Raw genomic sequence first — 26,121 nt, forward strand, 5'->3', positions numbered from 1 at the left:
TCTTGCAGTCCATGGGACTCTCAAGAGTCTCCTCCAGCACCATAATTCAAAAGCATCCATTCTTCGGCGATCAGCCTTCTTTATGGTCCAGCTCTCACTTCCATACATCACTACTGGGAAAACCATGGCTTTAACTATATGGACCTTTGTTGGCAAGGTGATGTCTCTGCTTTTTAAGATGCTGTCTAGGTTTGTCATCGCTTTTCACCCAAGAAGCAGGCGTCTTTTAATTTCGTGGCTGCTGTCACTATCTGCAGTGATCATGGAGCCCAAGAAAGTAAAATCTCTCACTGCCTCCATTTCTTCCCCTTCTATTTGCCAGGAGGTGATGGGATCAGTGGCCATGATCTTCGTTTTTTTGATGTTGAGCTGCAGACCATATTTTGCGCTCTCCTCTTTCACCCTCAATAAAAGGTTCTTGAACTCCTCCTCACTTTCTGCCATCAAGGTTGTGTCATCAGTATATTTTACAGGGCAGCAAATTGTGTACAAGATTGTGCCCTCGGTGCAAGTGTACACGAACACATGGGATCAGGCAGGCGGCTCTTCAAAGCCAGTGGTGGCCAAGCTAACACTTGCCCGATGTTGTTAGACTACAACTTCCATCATCCCTGACCTCTGCCCAATCTGGGTGGGACTGGTGGGAGTTCCTGCCGCCTTCTTGTGCTCTCTAAGCCCAGTGCTGTCTGTTGGTGAAGCAGTATAGAAGTGATCCAAATAAATAAAGATTGCATCAACCTGGGACATTCTGCGAGCAAAACCCGCTATTTACTGCTGAGCTGGCGACTTAACGGATAAGTCAGCGGGGTGCAAATCACATAAAGAATGGAGAGATAACTCGATCTGTTTGCAACTGGTAATAAGGTGCAGAAAACTTCCATGTGGAAAACCGGTTTGCTTTGCCTGAGTTTCCACAGGAGATCGCAGGAATCTCTTGCTTCAAACTGAGCTTTGCATTGCTTATTCTCAGACTATTTTCTTAACTTCCTCAAAGCAGGGGGGAAATCCCCTGTTACCAAGCAAAACTAAAGCATTTCCATGTTCTTCTTTCTTTGTTCACGTTTGCAAAAGCCTTTAACGAACAGTTGTCTGTTTGCAATGCAAAATTTAGATTCCTTGCTGATTCCGAAATAGAGAAGGGAGAGCCTAGCCAATAGAAGTGTCAAAGAGAAGTTTTGGTTTTCATACGTTGGTTGAGCTTGCTTAACCGTTCGAAACTTGTTTCTTGCTTTAAAAATAAATAAATTGGGCCAGTGGTTCCCAAACTTCACTCTCCTCTTCCCACCACAAACCACCTGAAAAGAGTCGAAGGTCTTGGCTGACTACTTAATGATTTTCCTGCCTGTTGTAGCAATTTTAATGCCCTGTTTTTAACTGCAAATTTATTGCTTCTTCTTTTATTCCTCTATATTGGTTTTATCATATGGCAATTTGAATTCCACTGAAACATAGTGGTTCTGGGTAAAGGAAAGTATAGTGTGGGAGGTGGGGGTCTCCATTGGGGAGAGGAATTGGGGTCGTCCTATCTGCCTGTCCTCCAGTCTACGACTGCCTCATATAAACACCACGTCGGTCTTGAATAAGACCTCCCTTATCCATAATTTGATTGTGGATGAGGAGGCTGCCCTGGTCTGCATTACCAAGACCTGGGTGGGTGAGCAGGGAAGAATTGCTCTCGCCCAGCTATGCCCAACTGGGTGCTCTGTCCAGCATCAGAACAGACTTGAGGGTGGCAAATAGGGAGTTTTTGTGATCCGTAGAAATCCTCTCTCTCTCTCTCTCTCTCCAGGATTCCTGTCCACTTCCTGTTGCATTTGGCGTAGGGTAATTGGGACAGATTAGGGATTCTGCTGGTTTGCCTCCTGCCCCTCTGCCCAGCAGTCTCCCTTCCTAAGCTGACAGAGATGGTGTTGGTCCCAGTGTCCATCCCAAGATGATGGTCCCAACATGTCATTGGCCTGACTCAAGTGGCAGGCCACACTCTGGATCTCGAGATTATTCAGAAGATAATCTGAAAGTGGGGTGGGGGGGGTTGCATCAGTCACTTGTCATGGCTGGATCATTTCCTGGTGAGATTTAGGTGTTCAGCACCTTTCCCTCCATTGCAAAAGGGGGTCGACACACATATCGGCCTAGGACCCTCGTACCTACGGGACCGCCTCTCCTGGTATGCCTCGCGGAGGACCTTAAGGTCCACAAATGACAGCATTTTGGAGGTCCCAACTTGCAAGGTGGTTAGATTGGTCTCAACTCGGGCCAGGGCCTTTTCAGTACTGGCCCCGACTTGGTGGAACGCTCTGTCACAAGAGACTAGGGCCCTGCGGGACTTGACATCTTTCCGTAGGGCCTGCAAGACAGAGCTGTTCCGCCGGGCCTTTGATTTGGACTCAGTCTGACCCTTACGTTTCCCTCCCCTTATGGTTTTGATCTATGGGCTACTTTTAAAATGAGGCTGCATTTTAACCTGTATTTTAAATTGGTTTTTTCCCCCTATTATGTTTTTACTGTAATTTTACTGGTGTTAGCTGCTCTGAGCCCGGCTCTGGCCAGGAGGGCGGGGTATAAATAAAATTTATTATTATTTATTATTATATGGCCCACCCTCAGAGGTTGATGGATCCAGCTGACTTACAGGCAGCTTGGGCCCCTTATATGATCACCCCAAGTGTCCTCTCTTGTGTCCTAGGGCCCACTTGCGTAAAGGTAAAGGACCCCTGGACGTTTAAGTCCAGTCAAAGGCGTCTCTGGGGTTGCGGCGCTCATCTCGCTTTCAGGCCAAGAGAGCCATCGTTTGTCCACAAACAGCTTTCCGGGTCATGTGGCCAGCATGACTAAACGGCTTCTGGTGCAAAGGAACACCATGACAGAAACCAGAGCATACAGAAATGTTGTTTACCTTCCCACCCCAGCAGTACCTATTTATCTACTTGCACTGGTGTGCTTTTGAAATGCTAGGTTGGTAGGAGCTGGGACAGAGCAATGGGAGCTCACTCCATTGCGGGGATTTGAACCGCCGACCTTCTGATCGGCAAGCCCAAGAAGCTAAGTGGTTTAGACCACAGCGCCACCCGCGTCCCATATGTCTTAGCAGATACCGGAGCTCAGGGCAATGAAACAAGCCGGGGGACAGCTTAGACACAATTGCAGAAAAACTAGACGAATGCAGTCAAACACTGGGGAGTGCTCAATATCGCGCCTGCTCCATGGCAGGGAAGGCAATGAAACAAAGAAATGCCACTTAGCAGAAGTTTTCTGGGTGGCATGGGCCCTTTTGCCCACAGTTACCAACGGTGGCTCGCTGTGACTTCTTTGCAAAGCATTTTGGAGATAAAATCACTTGGATCCACCAAGACCTTGAGTCTCCTGTTGCGGTCGATGAATCTCAAGAGGCGTCCAGAGCTCTGCCTAGTTCTGTTGTGTCGATTAAGTTTCAATTAGCATGGCTCAAGGGCATGAACAGGAGGGCATGGTTCAGACTGGGCAGCAATCTGTGCCCTCTGCACTCATGGCTGATAAAAACTAGCCGGGAGCAATTATTTTGCACTCATTTTCTAGTCTGGGCTTCCATTATTCTTGCATTTACTTGGTCAGACTATTAGAGGGGAAGAGGAACACTGATTTTGAGCATTCATACACACTCTCACGCAGTCTTTTCCACAAGTCTTTTCTGGCATTTGAAAAAACCAAAATGTATATTTTTAAATTGCTTTGTTTCCTCTCAAAATCCCCAGCGGCCCCGATAGATGCTTCCACCCCACAACCGCCCGTTGCTTCAGCATGCAGCAGCCCTGGGAATTTCCCTTTCGCCCGTGGAGTTTTTTTGTTGGAGGAAATGGTTAACCACGGACACCTGATCAGCGAGAGCAAATATCTCGCGTTGCAGAGTTTCAGCTCCTTGCGATGTGCTGCTGCCAAAAAGCCTCCCTTGTGTTATGCACACTCCCCGGGGTTGTTTTTTTTTAACATGCAAACCCAATTCTATATCAATAACATTTGAATGCAGCTTATTGGTTTGAAAGGAGAATAAAGGCTCTTAACGAGTTATGCAGGCATCCCCTCGATTTACTGGCCTGGCTCTCCTGTTTTAATTGCCACCTACATTTAAACCACAGAGCCTAGGACTTACTGATCAGAAAGTCGGTGGTTCGAATCCCCGCAACAGGGTGAGCTCCCGTTGCTCGGTCCCTGCTCCTGCCAACCTAGGAGTTCAAAAGCACGTCAAAGTGCAAATAGATAAATAGGTACTGCTCCGGTGGGAAGGTGAACAGCGTTTCTGTGCACTGCTCTAGTTCACCAGAAGTGGCTTAGTCATGTTGGCCACATGACTCGGAAGCTGTACACCGGCTCCCTCAGCCAATAAAGTGAGATGAGCGTTGTTATGTAGTGAAGTTTCACCCTGGGCCAGCAGGGGGATACTGTATATAGTTTTCACTCAGGTCTGTAGATAGTTTTCACTCAGGTCCACGTCAGTTATTTTAGGCGGGAAACGCTGGGCTGTTGTTGCTACAATGTTGACAGCCGGCTGCCTATAAAAGCAGGCCGGCTGAGCTGTTTGCAGTCAGTTCTATTCCAGCTTACAAAATAAAGAGCTACTTGGAGAAATTGCTGTGCTGTCTGCTATGTCAACCCACAACTTAACACTGGCGACGAAGGTGGGATCGATGGACATCAGAGCACAGCCAGATGCAGCCAGCCTCTGAACTGAGCTGAATCACTGAGCTGAATCACAGAGCGAAATCACTGGACAGAACCAATTCAGAGCTGACTGTTCTGGCTAAGAGCACTGTGTTCCATCCATCGCCCTTCACGCCAGCATCGGAATCATGGCTTCACTTGTGCCTCTACCGCCGTTTGCGCCAGCCTCTGAATCATGGGACTCCTACCTCGCTCGGTTCGACTGCTACCTCCAAGCCAACGAGCTGACAGCAGTATCAAAGGATCGGAAGCGGGGCCTATTCCTCAGCCTCTGTGGGCCTGAGGTGTTTGAGACGGCCCGAGCATTGGTTGCGCCTGAAGCAGTCCAGGCAACACCATGGGACACGATCCAAGAGAAACTCCGCAACCACTACGCACCAAAGCCGTCCAAGATTGCTGCCCGCCATGCGTTCTACCACCGGAACCAGGCAGAGGGGGAGTCAATCAACAACTACACCACCGCCCTGCGACAGGCTGCAATGCACTGTGAGTTCCGAGACTTAGACGATGCCCTGATGGATCGAATCGTCTGCGGGGTCCGGGACATCCATCTGCAACGGCGTCTCCTCGCCAAGCCAGACCTCACGCTACAGAAAGCCATTGAGGAGGCTGTGGCCTGAGAAGCTGCTGAACGCTCCACCCAGGAGATCCGCAAGTCCAGCAGCCCGCATCTTGCTAGGGAGCCAGTTCCGGTGCATCATGAAGAGGCCAGCAGTGATGAGGCATCCTCCAGTGAAGACGATGACGTGCACCAGACAAAGCGGGAGCGCAGGAAGTTCCAACAGAAGTCCAAGGGCCAACCGGAATGTGCCAGCTGCGGAGGCAACCATTCCCGTGCCAAGTGTCGATTCAGAGACGCCATCTGTAGGAAGTGTTCCAGAAGGGGCCACATCGCTAAGGTCTGCCGATCGGCTCCGTCTGACACCCCCCCTTCATCGACTCGCAAGTCCAAGTCTTCACTCCAGTCTGCCAAGGAAAGTTGTTTCGCTCTCACCAACTGCCGCTGCCCGTCTGGAACCACGATTGGCCAAACCGACTCGCCTATGCGACGCAAGCTGAACGTCACGGTGCTCATTGAAGGAGCTCCATGTGACATGGAGATCGACACCGGGTCTGCCCTGTCCATCGTGTCATGGAGCACCATCAAAAGACTGGTACCCAGAGTGTCCAAAAGGCAACTCGACTCTCATCGCGTACACCTGAGAGACTACCAGGGAAACGACATTCCCGTGGTAGGCGTTGGCCGGTTCCGGATCGCCTTCACGGATTTTTCGGGCCTGCTCCGGTTGGTGGTGGTCGAAGGTCAGCGGCCAAGCCTCCTAGGGCTAGACTGGTTTGATGCCCTCGGCCTGGAAGTCACCGGCATCAACTGCATCTCTAATGCAGAGACTGAGGGTCTGGTCAAAGACTTTGCCGAGGTTTTCGACGGCACCTTGGGGCAATATACAGGTACGCCCATCTCCTTTAGCCTTGATCCACAAGTTGCCCCCATCAAGCTAAAGCCACGCCGGGTTCCCTTTGCTCTCAAGGCTAAGGTGGACGAACAACTGGACAAACTGATCGCCCAAGGAGTTTTGGAGCCGGTTGACCATGCCAAGTGGGAAACCCCCATCATCACGCCTGTCAAGCCAGATGGGTCAGTGAGAATCTGCGCTGACTACAAGTGCACGATCAACAAGGCACTTCAGCAGCACGCTTATCCGGTTCCTGTTGTCCAACACCTGCTGCATTCCCTGGGTGAGGGTAAGGTCTTCGCTAAGCTGGACCTTGCCCAAGCCTATCAACAACTGCCCGTCGATGATGCCACTGCTGAAGCCCAGACGATCGTCACCCACCGGGGGGCATTCGGTTGCCGCCGGTTGCAGTTCGGGGTGAGTGTGGCTCCTGGCATCTTCCAAAGCCTTATGGAGCGTCTCCTGCAAGGGCTTCCGGGCGTGGTACCATATTTTGATGACGTCTTGGTGTCTGCAGACTCACACCAGCAGCTGTTCGAGCGCCTCCGTGCCGTGCTGACCAGGTTCCAAGAGGCTGGGCTCTAGGTAAAGAGGGAAAAGTGCCAGATCGCCGTTCCACAGGTAGAGTTCCTGGGCTATCTTATCGATGTCTCCGGCCTTCACCCGACCACATCCAAGATCCGCGCTATCCAGCAGGCCCCCACCCCAAAGAACAAGACGGAGTTGCAGGCGTTCCTGGGGCTGCTGAACTTTTATAACATGTTCCTGCCCCACAAAGCCACAGTGGCTGAGCCTCTTCACCGACTCCTTAGCACAAAGACGCCTGGGGTCATCGGGAGACGGCGGCCTTCAACGCGGTCAAGGCTCTCCTTTCATCAGACAGTGTGCTGGTACAGTACAGTGAATCCAGGCCGTTGGTCCTTGCCTGCGACGCCTCACCTTTTGGCATCGGTGCTGTCCTTAGTCACCATTTTCCAGACGGAAGAGAAGCCCCGCTCGCCTACTTTTCCAGGACGCTATCTCCGACGGAACAGAATTACAGCCAGCTCGACAAGGAGGCACTGGCACTTGTGGCTGGAGTGAAGAGGTTCCATGAATACCTCTATGGCAGGACTTTTGACCTCATCACTGACCACAAGCCACTCCTGGGCCTCCTCGCCGGTGATTGTCCAACTCCACCGGTCCTCTCGCCACGCATGCTGCGATGGACTGTTTTCCTGGCTGCCTACCACTACCGGCTCATCCATCGCCCCGGGAAATCGATGGGCCATGCCGACGCCCTCAGCCGTTGCCCTCTTCCAGCATTTGTGGAAGACCCGGCTCCAGCTTCATCGCTTCTCCTGATTGAGGATCTTCCAGCAGCGCCTGTATCGGCTGCCACTGTGGCCTCCGCGTCTGCCCAGGATCGCACCATCAGCCGGGTGCTCAACTGGGTGTCTAGGGGGTGGCCACAAGGGCCTTTTGCATCGGAGTTCCAGCCCTTCGCAACCAGACAACATGAACTCTCAGCTCATCGCGGCTGTCTGCTGTGGGGAGACCGCGTCGTGATTCCCCAGGGACTCCGTCAGCGCGTCCTGGAGGCTCTGCACGTTGGCCACCCGGGAATTGTCAAAATGAAGGCGTTGGCTCGGTGTTACGTCTGGTGGCCTAATATGGACGATGCCATCACTGCCTGGGTGTCCGCCTGTCAAGCGTGCCAAGAGTCGAGGCCTGCACCACCGGCAGCTAAGGGACACACCTGGGAGACGCCAAAGACACCCTGGTCGAGGGTGCACATCGATCTGGCTGGCCCCTTTCACGGCCGGACCTTTATGGTAGTAGTGGACGCCTATTCCAAATGGCTGGAGGTCGCCCTGATGCCTACCACCACTACCGAAGCCGTCATCCGGGTGCTGCGAGGCCTGTTTGCAACGCATGGGTGTCCTGATGTCCTTGTCTCTGACAACGGACCGCAGTTCACGTCAGGCATGTTTGAGCGGTATCTTTTGGGACTGGGCATCCGCCATGCCCTAACGGCACCCTTTCATCCATCCAGCAACGGGCAAGCGGAAAGAATGGTGCGCTCGGCAAAAGAGGCACTGGCGCGCCTGGACCGGGGAGACTGGCATGAGCGGGTCGCCGAATACTTGTTCGTGCAACACATCACCCCTCATGCGGCCACAGGGCGGAGTCCTGCTGAACTGCTTATGGGCCGCCGCCTCAGGTCACCGCTCGACCGGCTGCACCCGGACTTTGCCGTGGCTGAACCCCCAGGCTGTGCCAACGCGCCACGGTCATTTGTCCCAGGAAACCAGGTCTTTGCCCGGAACTATGTGGGGGACATTCCTTGGGTGCCAGCCACAGTAGTGGGAGTCACTGGACCTCGCTCGTACCAGGTGGCACTCGAAGACGGATGCTTGTGGCGGCGGCACATAGACCAGCTTAGGCGCAGGGTTGGGGACTTGGACACTACCGTGGTGCCCCCAACTGCGCTTGCGGCTCAAGAAGAGACACGTACAGATGGCGAGGCCCCACCTACACCTCCCTCACAAACTGCCAGCGTGGAGCTGAACCAAGCCGTTTCAGAGAGTCTGCCAGACTTACCACAGACTCAGACCACTCCACTTGCGGAGGCTCCACCCACAGCAGCGGATCCAGGGAAGTTGGTTCCAACGCCACCTAGGGTCGCACCACAGCCTCAGCAAGAACTGTGTGGCCCTCTGGACTTGGCTACCAGTCCCCGGCGGTCTGGCAGAGTTTCCAAGCGCCCAACTTATTGAAAGGACTATGTTGTTGGACATGTATCACTGTTGGTCTAAGTATGGGAAATGTAACCGATATGCTTTTGTGCCTAATTGAACCATTACGCGTAGTGCTGTATATAAGGAAACCATTACGATTGTAACTAACGCCTTATCTCGGTGGGGAGGGGTGTTATGTAGTGAAGTTTCACCCTGGGCCAGCAGGGGAATACTGTATATAGTTTTCACTCAGGTCTGTAGATAGTTTTCACTCAGGTCCACGTCAGTTATTTTAGGTGGGAAACGCTGGGCTGTTGTTGCTACAATGTTGACAGCCGGCTGCCTATAAAAGCAGGCCGGCTGAGCTGTTTGCAGTCAGTTCTATTCCAGCTTACAAAATAAAGAGCTACTTGGAGAAATCGCTGTGTCGTCTGCTATGTCAACCCACAACTTAACAAGCGTCACAACCCCAGAGTTGTCCACGACTGGACCTAACGGTCAGGGATCCCTTTACCTTTACATTTAATTGCAGGGATGGGATACTTGCTGTGGCCCTAAGGTAGTGTTAGACTTCCATCAGCGCCAGCCAGCATGGCCAATGGATCTTGTCAGGGATGGTGGGTGTCAGAGTATGGGAGCAACTTCAGGGCTGCAAGTTCTCCATCTTTTGTCTGTTTCAGTGGGATTCACTGCATGTTTTAATTGCAGGTGCTTAAATGTTTGTGCAACTGGTTTTTATAGCTTGCAACCTTTTTTAGAAACCTGTTTTGGCATTAAGCAGTATGTTGTCCAAAATGACAACACTTTGGAGGTCCCAAGTCGCAAGGTGGTTAGATTGGTCTCATCTAGGGCCAGGGCCTTTTCAGTACTGGCCCCGACTTGGTGGAACGCTCTGTCCCAAGAGACCAGGGCCCTGCGGGATTTGACATCTTTCCGCAGGGCCTGCAAGACAGAGCTGTTCCGCCTGACCTATGGTTTGGACTCAGTCTGACCCTTACGTTTCCCACCCCTTATGGTCTTGATCTATGGGCTACTTTTAAAATGAGGCTGCATTTTAAATTGCATTTTAACCTGTATTTTAAATTGGTTTCCCCCCCCCCCTTATGTTTTTACTGTAATTTTACTGGTGTTAGCCGCCCTGAGCCCGGCTCTGGCTGGGGAGGGCGGGGTATAAATAAAATTTATTATTATTATTAAATAATATTCTCATGTTCCCCCACCAAGAGGGAAACCAAGATGATCCAGGGTCTGGAAACCAAGCCTTATGAGGAACAGTTGAGGGAGTTGGGTCTGTTTAGCCTGGAAAAGAGGAGACAGAGGAGATACGATAGCCATCTTCAAATATCTCAGGGGCTGTCAAATGGAAGAGGGAACAAGCTTGTTTTCTGCTGCTCTGGAGAGTCGGGCTCGAACCAATGGCTCAAATCCAAAGAAAGGAGATTCCCACTAAACATCAGGTAGAACTTTCTGATGGTAAGAGCTGTTTGACAGTGGAAGGGTCCCCCTTGGGACGTGGAGGACTCGCCCTTCATGGGGGGCTTTTAAGATGAGGTTGGATGGCCATCTGTCATGGATGTTTTAGCTGAGATTCCTGCATTGCAGGGGCTGTACTATATGATCCTTGGGATCCCTTACAACTCTACAATTCTATGATTTTAGAGCTTGGTTGTGCTATTGGAACAGAGGTTGCATCTTTGTGGGTTTCAGAAATTAACTTGCACTCTTGCACCAAATCGTGGTCAAATCTGATAGCTGGGGGGTGGAAATGATACCTTGGCTTGAGGGGTGGGGACTTCCTCTTCTCTGCGAATGATTAGAGACGGCCTCATGCAAATTGGCAGTGCTGTTTTGTCTATAAGACCGTTGGTTTCCCTTTTGGTCTAAGCCAGCGCATGGAGGTGAGCAGTTCTAGAAACAGAACTTCTCATGAGGCAGCTTGCTAAAATGAAGAGTTCGAAACAGAGGAGGGTTCTCTGGAACTGTCTCCGCTGCCTGTCTCTCCTCCTGGGGAATTGGAGCTCTGTCGCCTTAGCAAGGTAAGCAGAAGTCGTGTCGATGAGAAATCCCAGGGAGCTGCCTTAAATCAAGTCAGATCCTTGGTCCATCTAGTTTGGTCCTGCTCACACTGACCATTCGTGGCTCTCCAGGGTTTCAGGCAGAAAGTCTTTCCTAGCACCACCTGCAGATGTTGAAAATTGAACCCAAGACCGTCTGCCACGGCCCTTTCGACTGCATTGCTTTCCTTTTTTGAACCCTTCCCTTACTGACCCGTCACCTTGCTGGAAATCGAAAACAGGTTTCCTCCGAGTTCTTTTTTAAAAAATATATAATTTTTATTGAATTGCCATTTTTTTTACAAACTGACTTCAAATTAAATAGCTTCATGTATTGACTTCCCACCTATACCTCCACAATGTTTCCCTTCACAACCTTTTCTCCTGTATTATATATCAGACAATCGTCTCTATCACAGAAACCCTTCCAATACAGTTAAAGCGAGTTTTGATCTATCACTGGCATTGGCAGTTGGTTGATTTCCCCTTGTTTTACAGCATGGGTAGGCAAATTTAAGGCCCGGGGGCTGGATCCGGCCCAGTAGCCTTCTCAATCCGGCCCATGGACGGTCCGGGAATCAGCGTGTTTTTACATGAGTAGAATGTGTCCTTTTGTTTAAAATGCATCTCTGGGTTATTTGTGGGGCATAGGAATTCGTTCATATATATTTTTTCAAAATATAGTCCGGCCCCCCACAAGGTCTGAGGGACAGAGGACTGGCCCCCTGCTGAAAAGGTTTGCTGACCCCTGGTTTACAGCAATCCGTTTGATTCATTATGACTGCTGTTGTTAGTTTGATTAGTCGCTTGTTACCACCAAGGTTTTATAATCTGCATTGTTTTCAATTCTGCTTAATTGGTTTCCGACTATTACCTTTTACAAGTTTGGGGCTTTTTTGTATTTGGCTCTGCGGCGTTTGAATTTGTGTGAGCTGCCTTGAGTCGCAGGGTCTGGGGGGAAGGCTGGATGTAAAGAAGTATAACACTACTAATATAAAGGATGTATCACAAGTGACTGGCCGCCCGTAAGCCGTCCTCAGGTGGGACCAGGTAGCAGGATGCACTTTGCAAAAATATAACAATGCACCATTAAATAATGCAGTTCTGTCTTCCCTCGCTTTGCAGGAAGAAGAAAAGAAGAAGGCAAAAGAGGAAGAGGAGAAGCGGGAATATGAGGAATACCTGAAGCTGAAGGAGAGTTTTGTGGTGGAAGAAGAAGGAGAGGATGAAGGCATGACCGAAGAAGAGGTAAGTTTGGCCGGGCTGGAGTGTGATGACCGGCTTGAGGGATAGTTGCAGGTGCTTCTCTTGAATGGATACAAAAGGTTGGATCCAGCTATGGCAGACACCTGATTAGACTAAGTTGCAATTTCCATAGGTCTACCTTGCGTCTTAAAGGGACGCGGGTAGCGCTGTGGGTTAAACCACAGAGCCTAGGACTTGGCGATCAGAAGGTTGGCGGTTCAAATCCCTGTGACGGGGTGAGCTCCCGTTGCTCGGTCTTTGCTCCTGCCAACCTAGCAGTTCAAAAACATGTCAAAAGTGCAAGTAGATAAATAGGTACCGCTCCGGCGGGAAGGTAAACGGCGTTTCCGTGCGCTGCTCTGGTTTGCCAGAAGCAGCTTAGTCACGCTGGCAACATGACTTGGAAGCTGTACGCCGACTCCCTCGGCCAGTAAAGCAAAATGAGCGCCGCAACCTCAGAGTCGGCCACGACTGGATCTAATGGTCAGGGGTCCCTTTACCTTTACCTTGCATCTTGACTTGGCTGACTTCGCCCCAAAGAGTTCAGGGCTCAGAAAGCTTCTTTTTCCAGGTGAAATGTGTGTGCATACAAAAGGTTGGATCCAGCTATGGCAGACACCTGATTAGACTAAGTTGCAATTTCCATGGGTCTACCTTTGCTGACTTCACCCCAAAGAGTTCAGGGCTCAGAAGGCTTCTTTTTCCAGGTGAAATTCATATGCGTCAGAGAGAGGGTCACGGCACGTCAGCTGCGGGAGGTGGAATTATTAGATTGGCACAGGACATGAGGCCAAAGACCCCCATTTCGATGAAGGACTACGGCACGTTAGGAAGAAGTCAAGTTCCTAAAAGCAAAGATACTTAAGAATCGGATCAAAGTGACTCCCAGTTAGTGAAGGCATTTCAACCAATGGGTCAGCTGGATAGTGTTAATCGGATGGTCAGCCAACCCACTTGTTATTTGACTGCGGTCCAATATTATCAGGTATCCCCCAAAACATGGGTAGGCAAACTAAGGCCTGGGGGCCGAATCTGGCCCAATGACCTTCTCTTTTTTTAATGAATTTTTATTAAGATTTTAAAGGTTACAGAAAAAAATAAAAGAAAAAGAAAACAATCGAAGAAAAAACAGAAAAAACAGTACATATAAAAAGAAAAAAAGAAAAAAATCATCAAAAAACAGAAAAAAGAAGTAAAAACAAATCAAACCTTTAACTCACTTACTTATATTCACTTATTTCCTTGACTTCCTCACGCCTCCCATTTTTGTATTCTAATTCAATTAGATATTCCAGCAAATCCTTCCAACTTTGTTTTTATCCTAATAATTTAACTTAGCATACTATAATTCCCCTCTTTGTATTCTAATTCATATAGATATTTCAGCAAATCCTTCATCTTATTTTTATCCTTATATCTTATCTTAATATACTATAATTTTCCATTCTTTCTTTCACCAAATAACCATCCACTCTTACTTTATTTAATCTTATTTTTCATTCAAACTTATATATCTGTGCTTATTCTTAAGACGTTTCCCCTAGGGTCAAAAAAGATTCCATTCCACGATTCCTTCTCAATCCGGCCCGCGGACGGTCCAGGAATCAGCGTATTTCTACATGAGTAGAATGTGTCCTTTTATTTAAAATGCATCTCTGGGTTATTTGTGGGGCATAGGAATTCATTCATTTTTTCTTCAAAATATAGTCCGGCCCCCCACAAGGTCTGAGGGACAGTGGACTAGCCCCCTGCTGAAAAAGTTTGCTGACCCCTGCCCCAAAACGTCACTGTCTCAGTTGCGACAATCATTCTCGGCTTAGTAAACCAGAATTTATGAAGCTAGGAGTAAGTGTTTTCCCACTGCAGGCAGGAGTATCCTCGCTTGCGTGAGGCCCAGTTTCATCCAAAGCAGAGAACTTTCCCCTAATGTCAATTAACAAACAGGATAATGAGCCAGGATAAGATGCCCCTTGGGTGATGCTTGGGCAGCCTTAGCCTATATCATTTTGCAGGGCTGTTGCAAGTTTAAAATGGGGACTCTGTAAGGAGCTAATAAACTAAATGGTTACATGTCTTTCAACAAAAAACCACAACTATTACTCTGTAATAAAATAATTGCTTTTGTAAAAAAAGGAAATAGCAGTATCCCTGCACAATAACTGCTATCTGCCTTTTGGTTTGTAACGTGACACTCAAACCTCTTGATAATTTTATTTTTGGTTGATGTCATAATGCTATTTTTTGTGGGTTTTTTTTTAAAAATAAAACATATAATTTGATAAAATACTATTATTCTTTTTGAGATTCCTGCGTTGTAGGGGGTTGGGGTAGATGTCCTTCGGGGCCCTTCCAACTCTACAGTTATATGAGTTGGCTGGCTAAATGGACAGAAAAAAAATCTTTAATTTTTTGGACTGGTCAGATGCCCATCCTTTCTCTCACCTGGCTTCTGCTTAGGACGTATGTCAGGCTAAAAAAAATAAGCACCAGGGGCACAGAAGGTTCAGGATTCAACACCGTAGAGTCTTAGTAATTCAGCGTCTGCTGCCATTGAATCATTAAACAAAAGGCACAGTGTCAGCCCAAGTCTCTTTCATGTCGATTGTTGCAGCCCATCAATGCCGCCAGCTAAATTCTGCTCTCAGGTGGAACATGAACAGACTGTGCTGGAAGGGAGGGTGTGAAACAATTTCCTCTATTAAGAGCAAAAACGATCTTGAGTAGATGGCAACCTTCTAAGGCAGGCATAGGCAAACCCGGCCCTCCAGATGTTTTGGGACTACAACTCCCATCATCCCTGACAATTGGTCCTCTTAGCTAGGGATGATGGGAGTTGTAGTCCCAAAGCATCTGGAGGGCCGAGTTTGCCTATGCCTGTTCTAAGGTCACGTCACATGTATTTTCATTTTCTCTTGTGCCAAAGTTTTTTTATTGCAAGCTTATGGGTCAAGTGGTAGTCCTTTCCCCATAGTTTTATTTACAAAGGGCAATGGTCAACATAGTCCTATTCAGAGTAGACCCACTGAAATCAGTGGGCGTAAGTATGACTGCATTGGATTTCACCCAAAGGTACTCAGTGCTGTTGCAATATTTCTGATACCAAAAGCCCAGACAACTTAATACCTCTTGCATTTACTAAGTTCCCTGCACCAAATTAGAAAAAAGTGATTCAACCCCACACCGAGGTGATGATACCCCATGGTCTTTTGGTAGCTTGTGAAATAGACTTGCCATCTTTGATGAATTATTTTATTTCGCAAACAGTGTTTTGGGGCAGGCATGAGCCAGTCTGGTACAAAAACTATCATAAATATTTATCATGTTAGATTCCAGAGTAGCTTTATTTCTCCTCATTTTGTCGTTGTCCCATAATATTTTGGCCGGTATTTCTAAACACATACATCAGGCATATTAAAAAATAAATAAAATTAATTTGAGTGTTACAACTGTTGCATTTTTAGCACTTAGGCTGCAATTCTCTGCCCAGTTACGTGGGAATAAGACCCATTGAACTCACAGAGAGTTACTTCTGAATAGACACCTTTGCCCTATAGATTCTGATCTGAATTAACGGCTATCAATATGGAACCCAGGATGATATCCTCTTTTTAAGAAAATACGTATTTAATGCAGATATATTTTTTTTATTAAAAGCATGTTCATACAGAGGTTACAAGGGTCTGTCCTTAAAAAATGCCATATAGGATTTTGGTGCGTGTGTCTGTCAAATTTTGTTTTTTAAAAAGGAAGAAGTCGGTTGAGTACATAAACACACAAAAACCTTGAGCCTGCTCCAAAATAGTGTCTTAATTTGGTGGCTGTACAATAAAGAGTTGAAACATTATGCCTCTGAGCACATGCTCAGTCCAGGAATTTACCGGTATGGTCGGTGCCAGAACCAAGCTCATAAGGCCTTTCATATGAAAATCCATTCCTGGTCCTCTGTCTCTCTCCCTGCTCCCAGCATTCTTTACCATCAACTGGTTTTAAACCATTGCTCTTGTTGAACAATGGGGAATCAGAAATCGAGAGCAATATACTGCAAATTGTCGAAGAGATATGCCAAGTGGTCTGCTCACTCCTGCGATTGTGTACACGGTACTTTAAAAATAAATATATGCAAAGAGAAAGGGGGGAAAGTCCCTGCCCAATGAGCCCACCGACTCACCAGTTAAGGAGATTGCAGAGGGTAGACCAGGCATAGGCAAACTCGGCCCACCAATTGTCTTGGGACTACAATTCCCATCATCCCTGACCACTGGTCCTGCTAGCTAGGGATGATGGGAGCTGTAGTCCCAAAACATCTGGAGGGCCGAGTTTGCCTATGCCTGGGGTAGACCGAGGCAAGGGGACAGCAGGGGAGAGCAGCGAGCATGCAGAGGTGCAGTCACACAAAAAATGTGCTTCGGTTGTGGGTTTCCAGGAAGGATTTGAAGAGGAAGAAGGAGGTGAGAGAGACCATAAGTAAGATTTCGAGGAGGGAGCCCCAGGCATAAATTCCTCACGAATGCAGAGCCGTCTGAACGCAGCACATTTTTGCGTGGCGCCATCTACGAAAGTCAAATAAGTTGGAGTTCTTGTTATTAAATATGCCAAGAAAAAAGCACACCAGGAACTCAGGCCAATGTAAGTTTCAGTGGTGTGTAAAGGTAAAGGTACCCCTGCCCATACGGGCCAGTCTTGACAGACTCTGGGGTTGTGCGCCCATCTCACTTAAGAGGCCAGGGGCCAGCGCTGTCCGGAGACACTTCCGGGTCACGTGGCCAGCGTGACATCGCTGCTCTGGCAAGCCAGAGTCGCACACGGAAACGCCGTTTACCTTCCCGCTGGTAAGCGGTCCCTATTTATCTACTTGCACCCGGAGGTGCTTTCGAACTGCTAGGTTGGCAGGCGCTGGGACCGAGCAGCGGGAGCGCACCCCGCCGCAGGGATTCGAACCGCCGACCTTTCGATCGGCAAGTCCTAGGCGCTGAGGCTTTAACCCACAGCGCCACCTGCGTCCCGTGAGTAGTCCCTACTCACAAATAAATAATCAGTTTTAACAAAAACTGGTCCATTCAAAAGTATGTATTCTGACAAGGATTACAAACTCAAATAGAGATTACAAACTCTAACAGAGATTATAAACTCAAACTCATAAAGATATGTGTAACACAATAATTTGTTACAGAATTAGAAATAAGAGTTTATGAGTAGAGATAAGATCATGTTAGTCCATAGTCAGAATTGACGTGGAGGTCTTAGTTTCAATCACTGAGCAGAAGTCAGAAGTCAATTATGGATCAGAAACCAGGACAGGGCCCTGTTTCGATGTATTCACCTTCATCAGCTAATTTTTAAAGGGTTGCATAAGTTTGAAGACTTTCGGATAAATATATCCTGTTATTTTCTACGTTTCTCAGCGAATAGCAACTACACGTGGCTAAATCAACATGTATCTTGAGCTTTTCTGTGCAAAAGTCATGCACGAGCCGATTTCATGGCACCTGGAAGCTCCTGGTGGTGGAGGAAAGCTTTTTAAGCCATTTCAGACAAAATCCACAATAAACCGGGTGTTCAGTTGCAGGACAGAAGTTTTTCCGAAAGCAGAATTACCCACCCGGACATTCCTAACTCCCTGACACGGTTGGCCCTTTGCATAGAAATCCAGGCAGAGATTGGTTTTATAATCTATAGCAGCATCAGATTAATAATAGTTTCTTTTGCTGTACCTAGTCCCGCAGCTTCGTATCAGAACTTCTCGACTACATCAAGGTAGGTTACACTCCCTTTGTTCTTTCCCTTTAACAATGAATATCATCCTTTCTGCTGCACATCTGTTGTTCGGCAATCAAAGCGCCTCGTTCTCTCGCATAAAGAGTTGTGTCTCTTGTAAGCTACTTGTCTGCACTGCATCTGTAAAATGGGTTCACTACTCAGCTTGGTCTGTGGCAGAGAGTGCTGCAGTGAGTTCTTTCAATACTCTGCCCCTTTGGTCACTCGGGTTCGTCAGCAGAACTGGGATCTGTATCTGCCGTTTGCAAGCCCAAACCACAGCCACAGAACACACTCCTGGTACTCTCCTTCAATGGAGGTTTTCTAAACGGAGGTTGGACGGCCACCTGCTGGGGTTTCTACAACTCTTGATTCCTGCATTGTGTGGGGTTGGGCTAGATGACCCTTTGATTCCCTTCCAAGTGTACAGTTCTGTGATTCTATGAGCTTTCCAGCCGGTGCTGGGGGAATAAAAGAAAAAGAGGTGGCAGGAATCAAGGGAGAAATGTAAAGTATTGCACTTGGGCAAAAGAAATGAGAGGCACAAATACAATATGGGTGACACCTGGCTTGAGAGCAGTACATGTGAAAGGGATCTAGGAGTCTTGGTTGACCACAAACTTGACATGAGCCAACAGTGTGACGCGGCAGCTAAAAAAGCCAATGCAATTCTGGGCTGCATCAATAGGAGTATAGCATCTAGATCAAGGGAAGTAATAGTGTCACGAGAGCTGGACCATAAAGAAGGCTGATCGCCGAAGAATTGATGCTTTTGAATTATGGTGCTGGAGGAGACTCTTGAGAGTCCCATGGACTGCAAGAAGATCAAACCTCTCCATTCTGAAGGAAATCAGCCCTGAGTGCTCACTGGAAGGACAGATTGTGAAGCTGAGGCTCCAGTACTTTGGCCACCTCATGAGAAGAGAAGACTCCCTGGAGAAGACCCTGATGTTGGGAAAGATGGAGGGCACAAGGAGAAGGGGGCGACAGAGGACGAGATGGTTGGATAGTGTTTTCGAGGTTACCAGCATGAGTCTGACCAAGCTGCGGGGGGCAGTGGAGGACAGGAGTGCCTGGCGTTCTCTGGTCCATGGGGTCACGAAGAGTCGGACACGACTAAACGACTAAACAACAACAACAACAATAGTATCACTGTATTCTGCTCTGGTCAGACCTCACCTGGAGTACTGTGTCCAGTTCTGGGCACCACAGTTCAAGAAGGACACTGACAAACTAGAACGTGTCCAGAGGAGGGCAACCAAAATGGTCAAAGGCCTGGAAACTATGCCTTATGAGGAACGGCTAAGGGAGCTGGGCATGTTTAGCCTGGAGAAGGGGAGGTTAAGGGGTGATATGATAGCCATGTTCAAATATATAAAAGGATGTCACATAGAGGAGGGAGAAAGGTTGTTTTCTGCTGCTCCAGAGAAGCGGACACGGAGCAATGGTTCCAAACTACAAGAAAAAAGATTCCACCTAAACATTAGGAAGAACTTCCTGACAGTAAGAGCTGTTCGACAGTGGAATTTGCTGCCAAGGAGTGTGGTGGAGTCTCCTTCTTTGGAGGTCTTTAAGCAGAGGCTTGACAACCATATGTCAGGCATGCTCTGATGGTGTTTCCTGCTTGGCAGGGGGTTGGACTCGATGGCCCTTGTGGTCTCTTCCAACTCTATGATTCTATGATTCTATGAATCTGAGAATACAAGCAAGGAAGGGCTAATGGCTTTCAGGGCAGGAGGTTTCAATGACTTGCCCCATTTTGGTCAGACTGTACAGCGGACGCTCAGGTTGCGAACGTGATCTGTGCATGATGCACATTTGCAACCCGCCGCATGCACAACCCGCGTCTGCACATGTTGCAATTCGGCGCTTCTGCGCATGCGCGGCCGCCGAAACCTGGAAGTTACCCGTTCCGGTACTTCCGGGTTTCGGCAGTCTGTAACCCGAAAAAATGCAACCTGAAGCGGCTGTAATGCGAGGTATGACTGTATAACCTTCTCTTAATCACTGAGCTCAGGGGAAGCCGTTTGTAGCAGAGGGGCAATGCACAGCACTGATTGGTCAGCATTCGGGAAAATAAGCCTCCTACTTGACAGTGATTTTTTTTAAAAAAAAGTTTTAAGAAAACTGATTAGGGTATTTGAGGGGAACACCCAACTCACCCACACAATACAGTGGTACCTTGGTTCTCAGACTTAATTGGTTCCGGAGTTCCATTCCAAAACCAAAGCATTCCAAAACGAAGGCACACTTTCCCATAGAAAGTACCGTATTTTTCGGCCTATAGGACGCACTTTTTCCCCTCCAAAAATGAAGGGGAAATCTGGGTGCGTCCTATGGGACGAATGCAGGCTTTCGCTGAAGCTTGGAGAGCGAGAGGGGTCGGTGCACACCGACCCCTCTCGCTCTCCAGGCTTCAGGAAGACATCAGCAGCCTAGGCAGCCCTGCGGGAGTTCCCGCAGGGCTGTCTAGGCTGCGGATAGCAGCCTGCTTCCCGGAGTGCCGGGCGCGCTGAAAGCAGAGTGCCCGGCGCTTTGGGAACACATCCACAGCCTAGGCAGCCCTACAGGATAGCAGCCTGCCGCCCGGCGCGAAGGGCGCCCTGAAGCAGAGCACCCCTCGCTCCGGGCAGACATCCGCAGCATGGGGAGCCCTGCAGGAGTTCCCCACAGGGCTCCCCACACTGCGGATAGCAGCCTGCCGCCCGGCGGGCAGAGCGCGCTGAAGCAAAGCGCCCCGCGCGCCGGGCAGACATCGACCAGCCCCACAAGCTCAGGGGACAGCAGGGAGGCGCAGCGCCGCCATCCCACTGTTCCTCGACCTGGTTCGGTTTCCCCAACATGGTTTTGGGGGGGAAATAAAGGGGGGGGAATTCCTTTATCCCCCCCCCAAAAAAAAAACTTGGTGTGTCCTATGGGACGAAAAATACGGTAATGCCTTAAACCAGCAATTTAACATGATTTTTACTATCTAACAAGACCATTGAGCCATAAAACAAAAGCAATAATCAATGTTCTGTACTATAAAATAAATAAGACAGTTTTGTAGATTATAAAAATAAAAATTAATTTTTTTTCTTACCTGCACTGATGATAGTCATATTATATATCTATATACAGCTTAACATTAGGCCAGGATTCTCATCTCTGCCTTGTATTGTCAAGTTCCTTCCCTTATGATTCTCCTGTTTCTATGGTGAATGAATCCGTACACCCCACCCTCTTCCCGCTCAAAGCACATTTTTCACAATTAAGGTCGCATAAAACCTTTAACGCTGCTTCCCCTCCCTGTTCAAATCTGAAAGCCTTAAACCACCAAGTTTAGTACTAGAAGCAATCCCTCCCACACAGCCCAAATGAAAGCAGAAGATCTTACCTTTTGTCAGATCTCTGCTAACTGAAAGCTTTTCTGAAGAGGAGAAGAAGCAGAGCACAAAACACCGATTCTGGCTTTGGCATTAGCTAGTTGGCGGGACGGGACGCAGGTGGCGCTGTGGGTTAAAGCCTCAGCGCCTAGGACTTGCCGATCGAAAGGTCGGCGGTTCGAATCCCTGCGGCGGGGTGCGCTCCCGCTGCTCGGTCCCAGCGCCTGCCAACCTAGCAGTTCGAAAGCACCTCCGGGTGCAAGTAGATAAATAGGGACCGCTTACCAGTGGGAAGGTAAACGGCGTTTCCGTGTGCGGCTCTGGCTCTGGCCAGAGCAGCGATGTCACGCTGGCCACGTGACCCGGAAGTGTCTCCGGACAGCGCTGGCCCCTGGCCTCTTAAGTGAGATGGGCGCACAACCCCAGAGTCTGTCAAGAGTGGCCCGTACGGGCAGGGTACCTTTACCTTTACCTTTTAGTTGGCGGGACAGCGGCTGTCTGTAAGAAGAGCTGTCTTGGATCAGGCCATTTACCCATCTGGTCCGGCCTCCTGCTCTCACAGTAGCCAGCCAGAAGTGTGCGAAAAGCCCATTCAGCAGGACCTGAGTGCTTGTTCCTCTGAGGCATGAACAAGGCGGAGGAGAGATTGTCTGCACACATACACAGTCTATGATTGCTTGGGGGAAACCCTGGAGAGGAAGGGGACTTAGATGGATGTGGGCAGGCAGGGACCTTCAGTCTCAGCACCTGCTTCATGGGAACAGGACCTGCTGGAGATGAGTTGCTGCACTCATTAGGGCTACAGTAGTAGAAGTAGTTGTTGTTTAGTCGTGTCCGACTCTTCGTGACCCCCTGGACCAGAGCACGCCAGGCACTCCTGTCTTCCACTGCCTCCCGCAGTTTGGTCAAATTCATGCTGGTAGCTTCCAGAACACTGTCCCACCATCTCGTCCTCTGTCGCCCCCTTCTCCTTGCGCCCTCCATCTTTCCCAACATCAGGGTCTTTTCCAGGGAGTCTTCTCTTCTCATGAGGTGGCCAAAGTCTTGGAGCCTCAGCTTCAGGATCTGTCCTTCCAGTGAGCACTCAGGGCTGATTTCTTTCAGAATGGAGAGGTTTGATCTTCTTGCAGTCCATGGGACTCTCAAGAGTCTCCTCCAGCGCCTTAATTCAAAAGCATCAATTCTTCGGCGATCAGCCTTCTTTATGGTCCAGCTCTCACTTCCATGCATCACTACTGGGAAAACCATAGCTTTAACTATACCGGCCTTTGTCGGCAAGGTGATGTCACCCAGTAGTAATAATAATAGTAATATTTTTTATTATTTATACCCCCACTCATCTGGATGGGTTTCCCCAGCCACTCTGGTGGCTCCCAACAGAATATTAAAAACACAATAAAACATCAAACATTAAAAACTTCCCTAAAGAGGGCTGCCTTCAGACATCTTCTAAAAGTCATATAGTTGTTTATCTCTTTGACATCTGATGGGAGGGCGTTCCACAGGGCGGGCGCCACCACTGAGAAGGCCCTCTGCCTGGTTCCCTGTAACCTCATTTCTCCCAGTGAGGGAACCGCCTGAAGGCCCTCAGAGGTGGACCTCAGTATCCGAGTTGAATGATGGGGGTGGAGACGCTCCTTCAGGTATACTGGGCTGAGACCGTTTAGGGCTTTAAAGGTCAGCACCAACACTTTGTCACCCCTGTGCAGATCACGGTTTTTTTCGCTAATAAAGATTTAACTCCAACGTGCACAGTGTGATTTACTGCCGGCTAGCTCCTAACATGCCTTCTCCTTATCACCAACCCGGTCAACAATTTGGCTGCAACTTTATGAGCCAGTTGAAGTTTCTGAGCCCTTTTTAAAGGCAGCCCCATGTAGAGCAGGTTGCAGTAATCCAAGTGGGATGGAACTAAGGCATGTGCTGGCACATCAGACATCTCAAGGAACGGGCTCAGCCAGTACACTAGTTTTAACTCTGCCAATTCACTCCTGGCTACCGCAGAGACTTGAGTATCCATGCTCAGGGCTGAATCCAGGAGCATGTTCTAATTATGAGCCTCAAGAGGAGTGTAACCACACGCAACACGGATTGAATCCCTATTCCCTGTCCTGCCTTACACGGCTGACCAAGAGTTTTGATTTCCTTCGCCCTCATCCAGTCCACCACGGCTGTTGTTGTGCAGGTGACTATGGGCTGTCAGGAGCAGGCAGGCAGGATCCTGGCTGCATCGCCCTGGCAAAGCTGGTGCCCAGCTGAGCAGGACCGCAGTTGGCATTCTTTCCCCTTAATCCCTTTAGAAGAAGATATGCAGAACCCTGGCAGTTCCAAGCTCTGAGAACTGGTTTTCATGGACTGGTTCCAGTTCAGTATGTTCAGTCCATAATGCTCAGTTCTCTAGCTCGGCTGCATCTGACTTCATAACTTGGGGACTTGGAAAGGCTGGCCATTATCCGATGAAATGGGTTTATTTGTTTACACACTGTACATTTCCCTTTCCTTTTTAAAGGACTGCTATTCACATTGGTTGGGACGCGGGTGGGGCTGTGGGTAAAACCTCAGTGCCTAGGACTTGCCGATCGTATGGTCAGCGGTTCGAATCCCCACGGCGGGGTGAGCTCCCGTCGTTCGGTCCCAGCTCCTGCCCACCTAGCAGTTCGAAAGCACCCCCGGGTGCAAGTAGATAAATAGGGACCGCTTTATAGCGGGAAGGTAAACGGCGTTTCCGTGTGCTGCGCTGGTGCTGGCTCGCCAAGCTGCAGCTTCGTCACGCTGGCCACATGACCCGGAAGTGTCTTCGGACGGCGCCGGCTCACGGCCTCTAGAGCGAGATGAGCACGCAACCCCAGAGTCGGACACGACTGACCCGTACGGGCAGGGGTACCTTTACCGTTACCTATTCACATTGGTTATTATTTTTTAGCCAACTTTGCGTTTGGAAAAGTGTCTGTAGGGATAATAATTACCAAGCGCCCAGTGTAAGATTTTGGGCTGTTTTCCATTGAGTTGCAATTACGGCTCACGTTGCCGAGTTCAAGCAGAAGAACAATTATTTTGACAAATGTATTTTACATTGGTATCATCAAAAAATATTCAGCGACATTCATCTTGGATAGCAAACAACAGTTTCTTTAGCAATATTTATCATTTCTGTCAAAACTAAGTTCCCAAAATCTTTCACCAACTGATAATATAGTACATACCAAAGTCCAGTTTATGTTAAAATAAAGCTGCAAAATGTGTACTGTTTGACTCGCTAATTTCAGTTTTTTGCCTCTTCCTCATAGAGTGCCAAAGTGGTTCTTTTGGAGGACCTGGCCTCGCACCTGGGCATAAGGACACAGGTACGTGTTAGCAGGCCAGGCCACAGGCGCATCAGCAACAGAGACACCGCCAATCCAATCCATATGTTTTGACACCAACCTCATGGGATGGTGTCCTATCAGGACTGCATATCCTCTCTGTTGGCATCCAGCAACGTTCGCTGGGGAAATGTGCTACCTGTGTTATCATAGCACAGGGGAAGGGTTCCTGGACATAATGAGAAAATTTGGCACAGTAAATGAGAAAGCCCTAAAACTAGGATTCTCGCCAAATGCCACTCTTGCTGTGGATTCTGCAAAAACCAACAAAAACATGCGCCAATGCATCTGGGATGCCAAGTTGCAAAATTATATAAACACAGTTTCTATTTTTCCAGCTTTTAGAATCAGAGCGGGCGTTTCTTCGTGGAGATCATCTGATCCATCTGACTATTCCAAAATTTAGGAAACAATTTACCCAGGCTAAATTTAATGTGCTTCCATCTGCAGTACAGGAGGGTAGTTGCAACAGTGCCATACAATGGGCGCTTATGCCCCTGTCAAACAGAGAAAATAGAAAATGTGGAACATGTTTTATTGCATGTACTGTTCTTCCTATTGTGATATCCGCCACCATTTCACTAATCAAATTTTACAAAGTATACTAGGCAGATCTGAAGTGGTTTATATTGATTATCTTTTGGTTGACCAGTCTCCTGAGATTATCGCCAAGGTAGCTAGTTTTTGTGCGGCAGCGATAGCTTGTCAGCGCAGGATCTTGCCCTAACTTTAAAATTGCTAACACCTTAAGTTGCTCCTCATCATTAAATTATCATTGTTTTATAGTTCTCCCATCTGTTTTTATATTCTGCATTGTTTTTAAATTCTGTATTTAATATTGAACTTAATGTATCATACTGTGTTTTACGTATTTTCCTTTCTTCCTACCTTCTCAACTTGTTACTGATCGAAATAAATAAATATATAGGCATTCCCTCTTCGCCTTTAATGTATGCTGATGTGTAAGAGAAATGTCCCCTGAAGCAGATACTTGCCAGGCCTTTGTGGAAAGGCTGGTGTGTCGTGGTGTTGTCTGAAAACATGCCTCTGCACCTGGAAATATGAAATTTGATGCTTACGGGGTTTGTTTTTCCTCAACAGGATGCAATTAACAGAGTGCAAGACCTGATGGCTGATGGAACGCTCACAGGTAACAGTGAAAACATTATGGGGCGATCACCTTGTTTAGACTGAAGCAGCAATATAGCAGCAGCACTTGAACATCTCTGGTTGATTATTTTTGATATTCAGCTGCTGTTTCAGCTTGGTAACATCCCAGTGCTGAAAATGTCAGCCGTCGGAGTAAAAATAGTTGCAGATGGGTCCAAATTGTTGTTGTTGTTTAGTCGTTTAGTCATGTCCGACTCTTCGTGACCCCCTGGACCAGAGCACGCCAGGCACTCCTGTCTTCCACTGCCTCCCGCAGTTTGGTCAGACTCATGCTGGTAGCTTCGAGAACACTGTCCAACCAC

The 26,121-nt window shown here is 48.5% G+C and overlaps 1 protein-coding gene across 1 annotated transcript in view; it reads left to right on the top strand.

The window, feature by feature from the left end:
* DDRGK1 (DDRGK domain containing 1) overlaps positions 1-26,121 on the top strand; it is a 47,527-nt gene that overhangs the window by 20,338 nt on the left and 1,068 nt on the right. Inside the window, exons 5-8 of the mRNA XM_079991163.1 lie at positions 12,049-12,171; positions 17,884-17,922; positions 24,575-24,631; positions 25,751-25,799. Of these exons, the coding sequence (XP_079847289.1) occupies positions 12,049-12,171; positions 17,884-17,922; positions 24,575-24,631; positions 25,751-25,799 (268 nt within the window). The remainder of the gene's footprint in view (positions 1-12,048; positions 12,172-17,883; positions 17,923-24,574; positions 24,632-25,750; positions 25,800-26,121) is intronic.

Source organism: Podarcis cretensis, assembly GCF_951804945.1.
Source record: "Podarcis cretensis genome assembly, chromosome: 9".
NCBI classification, from domain to species: Eukaryota; Metazoa; Chordata; class Lepidosauria; order Squamata; family Lacertidae; genus Podarcis; species Podarcis cretensis.